Below are 9,850 nucleotides of genomic sequence, written 5' to 3'. Positions count from 1 at the left end.
TAAAGTCAGACTGAAAAGTCTATATTTTAAGAGTTGTTGAGTGCATGGTATCAATGCTGTTCATACACGCCCACACGACCGCCCGTGTCATCGGTATGTGTGTAAATGTTTCTCATGGTTAGCTGACGTTGGCAGTAGTGGTAGCAAGAGGCCACAGGTCTTGAATTAGCATTAGCAATTGATGACTCTGCCTACTAAATAGGACTTTGTGAACCTCACCATAGTCTATAGACATATGCCTGAGTATAATGGGCTGTTTTTAAAATAACTGTAAGTAATACTGCATTGGTAGTCCTCATTCAATTTCAAGCATGTGTAAAGGAATGTGTACAGTTTATTTTCTCATTTCATTGGCGAGTTGGAATGACATGTGGTCTGAAGATAACTACTGTACGGATGACTGTGTGTGTTGAAAACAAGGAAAACATATTAGATCATAGTCTAAGTCTGCATTACGGGTAATCCTGTTCAAAACAAGGATAACATATTGGATCATAGTCTAAGTCTGCATTACGGGTAATCCTGTTCAAAACAAGGATAACATATTGGATCATAGTCTAAGTCTGCATTACGGGTAATCCTGTTCAAAACAAGGATATCATATTGGATCATAGTCTAAGTCTGCATTACGGGTAATCCTGTTCAAAACAAGGATAACATATTGGATCATAGTTGAAGTCTGCATTACGGGTAATCCTGTTCAAAACAAGGATATCATATTGGATCATAGTCTAAGTCTGCATTACGGGTAATCCTGTTCAAAACAAGGATAACATATTGGATCATAGTTGAAGTCTGCATTACGGGTAATCCTGTTCAAAACAAGGATAACATATTGGATCATAGTTGAAGTCTGCATTACGGGTAATCCTGCTTGGGAAAGGGCTGAATAGGCTGTTACCCTATGAGGTCTGGAACCTGTTGTTTTTCTGTTCTACCTGATAATTAATTGGTGGCCCAGGTCTAAATCGGTACCTGATTAGAGGAGAACAATAAAAAAAGGCAGTGGACACACAGTTTTTCAATTTATATGATTATACAAAATTCTCATATATAGTAACAGTCAAAAGTTTGGACACACCTACTCATTCAAGGGTTTTTCTTTATTTGTACTATTTTCTACATTGTAGAATAATAGTAAAAACATCAAAACTATGAAATAACACATATGGAATCACGTAGTAAACAAAAAAGTGTTAAACAAATCAAAATATATTTTATATTTGAGATTCGTCAAAGTAGCCACCCTTTGCTTTGATGACAGTTTTGCACACTCTTGGCATTCTCTCAACTAGCTTCATGAGGAATGCTATTCCAACAGTCTTGAAGGAGTTCCCACATATGCTGAGCACTTGTTGGCTGTTGATTCTTCACTCTGTGGTCCAACTCATCCCAAACCATCTCAATTGGGTTGAGGTCAGGTGATTGTGGAGGTCAGGTCATCTGATGCAGCACTCCATCACTCTCCTTCTTTGTCAAATTGCCCTTAAACAGCCTGGAGGTGAGTAGGTGTGTCCAAACTTTTGACTGCTATTGTATATATGGGGGATACAACCATCTCAGCTCTGCAGATTTTGCTACTAAGAGACAGAATCATTAGATCATTTGTTTTGGCACTGTCCAAATGTAGCTTGTTTTTGTTCGCAGGTTCAGGAATGGCTGAAGATTTACCTGGAGTTAACTCTGCAAATAGCACTGCTGGGTGATCTGAAAGTTAATCCATCGATAATATAATACTTTTAGAAAATAGTGTTTCTTTAAATTACAATCTGTAGAAACTATGAGAATAGAAAGGTTCAGAATTTTTGTGAAACATCACAGCACAGTTGAAAAATATATGGCAAATAGAAATCAAAGGAGTTGAGGGTAGCTGAAGGATGGGACTAAAAACAAACAAAAGATAACTAATGTAAAATATACTGTGTCTGTAATATGAATATAGTATGTACACGCGGGAAGTAGAAGCCTAGATGTTGTTGTCCATCAGTTTACTCCAATTAGGGGGGGGGTGGTGGGGTTAGGGGGAAATAATAATAATAATAAAAGGCAGTGGAAGTGGTTTCTAGGTCCAGAGGTGAAATTGAGGAGGCTAGAATGTACCCTAGCAACGGTTGGAAGAGTTGCTTCTAACACGATACACTTAAATAGGAAAACAGACAGAGACAGGGTTTGAACGAGGATATATTTATTTGTGTTTATATTTAAGTCTCAAGGTTGACAGGCTACTAATTAGAGGTCCTGTGAGAATGCTGGTTCTTTGGACTAGATCCCTCCCTACCGAATATAAACTTCAGACTCGCTGTCTCTCTCTCTCTCCCCCTCTCTCACTCTCGTCTGCCCCCCCCCCCCCCAACCGTCTCACCCATAATATCTACATCACAGAAGGAGATCAGTCCCATAATAGTCCCATGAGCATTGGGCTACAGCGATACTCCTGCGTTACACTGCGTTGTATTGTCAAATCAGAGACGAGAGGAGACACATGATAAAGAGAGAGCAAAGGGACTTCTGTGTGCCAGTTTCTCCCAAGCATGAGTGTCTGATGGTGGGTTCAAGCAATGGATTTGTATTTTAATGACATTGTTAAACAGGGATATGTGTATTTTCGCAGCAAGCACTTATGGGTAAGTGCCTGCTTTCAAACCAGCCTCAGACCAATTTAATCAAAGTCAATGGACCCAACGTGGATTAACTCTTTTCTCAATCATTCTCTCTTTTGTCCAGATCTATCGGAGGTGCTGGCTTGTCCTAAGAAGAGACTCCAGTAAAGGGCCCAAGAGATTGGAGAGGTTCTCAAATGAACAGGCGGCTAACTGCCAATGTCACCACAAAGTAAGCAATCAAACTGAAATACTAGAGTGGTGTACCACTGTGGTCTTCTTTGGAGATTTGTTTTGCCCCCCCCCCCATGATTATCAATAACATCGAGAGTTGTGGTTATTTTGTTGATTTGTGAAAATGAGAGTCCTTGCACACTCAAATGTACCACAGGGTCTCGACAACAAAATGAGAAGAGATATTTATTTAGAAGTATAAAGAAGATTTGCTCACTGTTTGCTTGCTGTGAGCTTAAATTGACATATAGCTTTGTGGCTTTGTAGATATTAAATAACTATGTTTCAACCACAGAGATCCTATTAAAAATGATATGGGTAATTCTATAGTTTCAACAATCTGATAAAGCCTGTGTTGGTACTAGGGTTGTTATTATATAATGAAAGCTTTATTATTGAAGGGCACTTTCGGGAGCAACAAACAGGGCCATTATTGTGTCATGTGTCCTATATTCTCCCAGGTGACAGACCTCACAAAAATAAGAAATGTTACCAGACCCCCACGGGGTAAAAAGAAACCCGCTGTGGTTCTGACTTTCAATGACGACTCACCAAAGGCTTTCGCATGTGATTCAGGTGAGTTTGGGAAACATGAACTTATTGTTGTATTGAACTGAATTGAACTAACTTATTTTGTCAACACAACTAACTACAAATAGAAATGATTTACAAATATAACACATTCTAAAAAAGTTTCGTTCAACAACTCTTCACAGAGTTGGACGCCAAGGAATGGTGCAAAGTGCTACAAATGGAATGTCTGGAGGCTAGAATGACTGACCTGACCTTGGAGGAGCCAGTCCTATTTAACATGAACCTACATCGAGATCACAGAGGTGTAGACCACGTTCGTATAATATTCCAGCAACGACACAAGCTACTATACTGATCAAATGCTTTGAATAAATGGGTATGAGAAAAATATGAGCAACATGCTTTAAAGGCCGATCTTTCCATCTGAAAAACAACAAACCGACAACACTTGGCGTGATATAAAGCTGAGGGATGGGGCTCAATTTTTTTTTTTAAAGCACTCACATTCATAGGAGCTCTAAATATTTAACCACATTTTCAAACTATAAATTACATAATGTAAGTAACATTGTTCAATGTAATTAGTTTAAACTACAAAAATAAATACCACAGATCGCACCTTGTCTCTGGCTAATCAATGTATTCTGTTCTCTTTTCCAGAGCAGTTCCACGTATTCATGAAGCCATCCCAGTGTATGGATTTCAATGGGGAATGTAATCTTCAGATCACTTGTGACACTCTCTTGCTGTGGGACACCCAGAACCCTGGTCTCAAAATCACATCCTGGCCACTGCGGTCACTTCGCCGTTACGGTCGGGGTCAAAACTGGTTCACATTTGAAGCTGGGAGGTGAGGATCTGGGTATAAAACCATTATTAACCAATGTAATGTATATACTGTATAACCAATTCAACATAGTTTGTAGCTGTCTTCCTATTGGATACTCTATGTTGACTAAGAATCAGAGCTGTACATCATACATCTAAATACATAAGTTACCTCATAGACCAAGAGGTGTGTACAGTATACTGCTAGGGGTAGGATTGATGCAGGGTTCATACCCTGTCCTGGGACTCTTTGGACATGGGCTACTGGGAATAGACATATTTACTATACCAGTAATTTCATTTCTAATCATTGAAGAGAAGGGAATAGTGCATACTTGTGAGGAAGGAGAGATCATTTGGAAAAAGCCCAAACCTCCAAAGGACTTCACTCTGCTCTACTCCATTACCAGTGACCACTGCTCTGAAACAGCTGATCTGAAATGACTTAATAGTTGAACGTAAGACGGTTGATACCGATCCAGCCCTTTGACCAGTCAGAGGTCCTCAAGGGAAAGTGTTATTTAACTTTTTATGGCTGCAAGGGCAGTATTGAGTAGCTCTGATTAAAGGTGCCCATTTCAAACGGCCTCGTACTCAATTCTTGCTCGTACAATATGCATATTATTATTACTATTGGATAGAAAACACTCTCTATTTTCTAAAACCGTTTGAATTATATCTGTGAGTCAAACAGAACTCATTTGGCACAAACTTCCTGACCAGGAAGTGGAAAGTCTGAAATCGATGCTCTGTTCTACTTCCTGCCTATACATGGGCATGATACGTATTAGTATACGTGCACTTCATACACCTTCCCCTGGATGTCAAGAGGCGGTGAGAGAAGAAATTTCGTGTTTATCTTGGTCTGAAGTGGAATACAAGCTCTTTGTATGACGTGTCCGCCCATTTCCTGTTTTCTGGAGAGCGCGAAAGGGGACTTGGATTTGCCTTCTGTTTAGCTGCCGTTATAGGCGACTAATATATCTGGCTTTGATTTTATTTGATACATGTGACCATATCATCGTAAAGTATGTTTTTTCAATATAGTTTAATCAGATTATTGAATTTTTTTCGGGAGTTTTGCCGTGTTCCGTTCTCTTCCGTTTGTTGACAAGGAGAGCTTCGAGCCACTTGGCTAGTGCGCTTGCTAAATCGAGAGGGAAAATGGACGTTCTAAATCCAAGCAACGATTGTTCTTGACAAAGGACACCTTGTCCAACATTCTGATGGAAGATCACCAAAAGTAAGAAACATTTTATGATGCTATTTCATATATCTGTCGTGCATGTGAACTAGTCGCCGGCGCCCAACTTTGGGGTACTCAGCTATACCGAAGCTGGATGTCGTAATGAAGTTATTTTTTAGAATTCTAACACTGCGATTTCATTAAGAACTAATGGATCTATCATTTCCTATACAACATGTATTTTTTAGTTATGTTTATGAATAGCTATTTGGTCAGAATATGTGTGTCAGAAAACATGTCAGAAAAATATCGTTGCTGTTTAGACGTTGTGGGAAAAGTAGCTAAGTTAGTACAATGTGTAACCACTGATTTCAGCTCTAAATATGCACATTTTCGAACAAAACATAAGTGTATGTATAACCTGATGTTATAGGACTGTCATCTGATGAAGAATATCAAGGTTAGTCAAAAAATATTTATCTTTTACTGGTTTGTTACGATCGCTAACTTTGCTACTGGGAAATGGCTTGTCTTTCTGGCTATTGTGGTAAGCTAATATAACGCTATATTGTGTTTTCGCTGTAAAACACTTAATAAATCGGAAATATTGGCTGGAATCACAAGATGCCTGTCTTTCATTTGCTGTACACTATGTATTTTTCAGAAATGTTTTATGATGAGTAATTAGGTATTTGACGTTGGTGTCTGTAATTATTATGGCTGCTTTCGGTGCAATTTCTGATTGTAGCTGCAATGTAAACTATGATTTATACCTGAAATATGCACATTTTTCGAACAAAACATAGATTTATTGTATAACATGTTATAAGACTGTCATCTGATGAAGTTGTTTGTTGGTTAGTTTGGTTGGTTCTTGGTTAGTTAGGTTGGCTTTGTGCATGCTACCTGTGCTGTGAAAAATGTCTGTCCTTTTTTGTATTTGGTGGTGAGCTAACATAAATATACGTGCTGTTTTCGCTGTAAAACATTTAAAAAATTGGACATGTTGGCTGGATTCACAAGATGTGTACCTTTCATTTGCTGTATTGGACTTGTTAATGTGTGAAAGTTAAATATTTAAAAAATATATATTTTGAATTTCGCGCCCTGCACTTGAGCTGGCTGTTGTCATAAGTGTACCGACGTCGGGCTTGCAGCCATAAGAAGATTATGAAACACTTTTGGATTACACTAAATAATATCTTTAGTGAATAAGAAATTATATGCTTTATAATTCTTGTGGATTGTAAAGCTTATAAATATTTGCTAATGCTTATTTATGATTGTTTTTTGAAAGTGTAAGTAACTATTAGGAGTCTGTACCAAATACATTTTTCATAGGCCATTCACAGAATGAATGGTAAACTGTATTTTCCCCAGGATGTGTGACACTGGAGAGGGACTCTTCACCTTTCAGACACAAGAGGGAGAACGGCTCTATCATAGAGTGAATGAGGCGGTGCTAGCCACTGTGGAGCAAGAGGACTGGCTATGCTGTGTACGTTAACCACTTTCACATCACACCTGGGTTCAAATGCTATTTAAAGTCTTTAAAATACTTTCAGCATTTGCTTAAATCTGCCTGGAGTGCCAGGTGGGTGGGCTTTGCAAACTCAATCAAGGCAAACTCAATCAAGCACAGCTGAAGTTTTTGCAATGATTTCAAATAGTATTTGAACCCAGGTCTAATTCACATAGTCTTATTGTGCCTGTAACCTACACTGCCCAGCTTAACTGCTGTAATCTCCCCAAAATAATGTAGTCAAGCATGACACAATCAAGACAAATCTCCTCTATTATTGAATGAGCACTCAGGCCCTGACCTCCAAGGGGTCCACAACCCTGGAAGGTGGAGATTTGCAGGAAATTAGCTTTAAAACGGCAACATTTTCTCTTAGTGTAACGGCATTCAGAGGAAGAAGGTGAGGACCAAGGTGCAGCGTGATACGTGTTCATATTATCTATTCCAAACTGAACACTGAATACAAAATAACAAAAGGAATAACCCGAAACAGTTCTGACAGGTGATACAAACACTAAACAGAAAATAACCACCCATGACTAAAAGTGAGAAAACAGGCTACCTAAGTATGGTTCTCAATCAGAGACAACGATAGAAAGCTGCCTCTGATTGGGAACCATACCAGGCCAAAACATAGAAATACAAAACCTAGACATACAAACATAGAATTCCCACCCACATCACACCCTGACCAAACAAAAAATAGAAACATACAAAGCAATCTACGGTCAGGGCGTGACAGTACCCCCCCCCCCCCCCCACACCCCCCTTCCCCCAAAAGGTGTGGACTCCGGCCGCAAAACCGAAACCTATCGGGGAGGGTCTGGGTGGGCATTACTCCGCGGTGGCGGTTCTGGTGGGGGACGTGGACCCCGCTCCACTTCTGGCTCGGCCAACTTTAATAGTGCCTCTGGAGCGGGAACCCTCACCGCCCACCCCGGACTAGAGGACGCCACTGGACTGATGGTCGAGTCTGGAGTGAGTGGCGCCTCCGGACTGACGGGCAACTCTGGCGCCTCCGGACTGACGGGCGGCTCTGGTGCCTCCGGACTGACGGGCGGCTCTGGTGCCTCCGGACTGACGGGCGGCTTTGGCGCCTCCGGACTGACGGGCGGCTCTGGCTCCTCCGAACTGACGGGCGGCTCTGGCAGCACCGGACTGACGGGCGGCTCTGGCAGCTCCGGACTGACGGGCGGCTCTGGCAGCTCCGGACTGACGGGCGGCTCTGGCAGCGCCGGATTTACGGGCGGCTCTGGCAGCTCCGGTCTGGAGGGAGAACCTGGAGGGAGGAGACGGAGAGACAACCTGGTGCGTGGGGCTGCCATAGGGCCCACCAGGCTGGGGAGACCTACAGGAGGCCTGGTGCGTGGAGGAGGCACCGGATGGACCGGGCTGTGGGGGAGCACTGGAGTTCTGGTGCACAGCCACTCCTCCAGGCTGGATGACCACTTTAGCCCGGACCCTCCAGAGTGCAGGCACAGGTTGAACTGGGCTGTGGGGGAGCACTGGAGATCTGGTGCATACCACTCGCACCTCTCCCTTAGGCTCAATGCCCACATTCGCCCGGCATGGGCGGAGCGCAGGCATAGGGCGAACTGCACCTTCCCAGCGCCCCGGAGACACAGTACGCAGAGCCGGTGCAGGATACCCTGGGCCGTAACGCCGTACCCCCCCCCCCCAAAGGTGCGGACTCTGACCAAACAAAAAATAGAAACATACAAAGCAATCTACGGTCAGGGCGTGACACTTAGCCTCATGTCAAAATGTGTAAAATAGCATTATAAAACTGCACAGTTTTCTCTCTGCACCATGGCAAAAGGGGTAGAATAGCATTATAAAACTACAGTTTTCTCTCTGCACCATGGCAAAATGTGGTGAAATGCAGTACGTTAGCTGATTTCCACAACAACAAACAGAAATCGGAGGTCGGTGCCCCGGGGCCCCAAATGTGGTAGCACGACCCTGTCTAGGACCATATTCAAAATGTGTCTCAGAGTATACACTGCACAGGAGTGCTGACCTTGGATCAGTTTTGACTGTTAAATGTTTTGAAAATTAAATCAGATTATGGACAAGGGGGGCTGATTCTTGATCAGCTCTCATACTCTTGAGACGCTTGTGCAATGAGATAGAACTCTGCCACCTACTGCATATCCATGTGTATTAAAACATTAAGTGTCAGCAGTCTGTGCATTATCACTTCCATTGTCTTGTTTTTTTGCCCATGCATCTTCAATCGAATGACCCTTAAAATGTGTTCCATACCCATTTAGGATGAGAGGAAGACAGGCACGGAAAGGAGAACCAGAGAGTCTACAATACCTTGGTCTCTGTGCTGACACTGCTGATTCTGATGGTCCAGTCACAATCCTTGATCCCATTTGAAATCAGATTAAATATATTCACTGTATATCAGTTTGATAGTCATAGTTGTTTTTTGAAACAATGTTCAGATATGAAGGAATTACATAAACACCAAGGACTACATATTTATGTACTGGAATCGTTCAGTATATTTTTAGGTAAAACTATCAAAGTTATCCATTTTAGTCTGCTTTTTGCATTTTGATAGTTTGTGTGAATATTAGTTTTTGATTTTAATAGTACAGGTAACTGTCAAAATAAAGTAACCACTTGATTCCTGAGTTAATGAAGCAATTAACATCCCATCATACTTAGGATCATGTGTAAAAATGCCAAGTTGCCCATTATTTTAGCTACCACGGCTATACGAAGAGATCTCAGTGACTTTGAAAGAGGGGTCTCAGAGGAGAACAGGGGGTTTAAAGTGTGTGTGTCTCAGTCACCAGATCTCAACCCAATTGAACAATTATGGGAGATTCTGCAGGGCATGAGACAGCATTTTCCACCACCATAAACAAAACACCAAATTTCTGGTGGAAGAATGGTGTACACTTGTAGAATCAATGCCAAGGTGCATTGAAG

General features: G+C 41.7%; 1 protein-coding gene across 1 annotated transcript; it reads left to right on the top strand.

Moving 5' to 3' along the window:
- Positions 1–2,545: 2,545 nt before the first annotated feature.
- On the top strand, positions 2,546–9,319 carry LOC129815717 (docking protein 5-like). Its single transcript, XM_055869781.1, has 7 exons — positions 2,546–2,624; positions 2,725–2,832; positions 3,296–3,410; positions 3,551–3,670; positions 4,029–4,218; positions 6,763–6,880; positions 9,178–9,319. The coding sequence occupies exons 1-7, from the start codon at positions 2,559–2,561 to the stop codon at positions 9,241–9,243; spliced, it is 783 nt and encodes a 260-aa protein (XP_055725756.1). The 5' UTR covers positions 2,546–2,558; the 3' UTR covers positions 9,244–9,319.
- Positions 9,320–9,850: the final 531 nt, after the last annotated feature.

This window comes from Salvelinus fontinalis, chromosome 18, assembly GCF_029448725.1.
Source record: "Salvelinus fontinalis isolate EN_2023a chromosome 18, ASM2944872v1, whole genome shotgun sequence".
Lineage (NCBI taxonomy): Eukaryota > Metazoa > Chordata > Actinopteri > Salmoniformes > Salmonidae > Salvelinus > Salvelinus fontinalis.
This window is presented reverse-complemented; position numbering and strand designations above follow the sequence as displayed.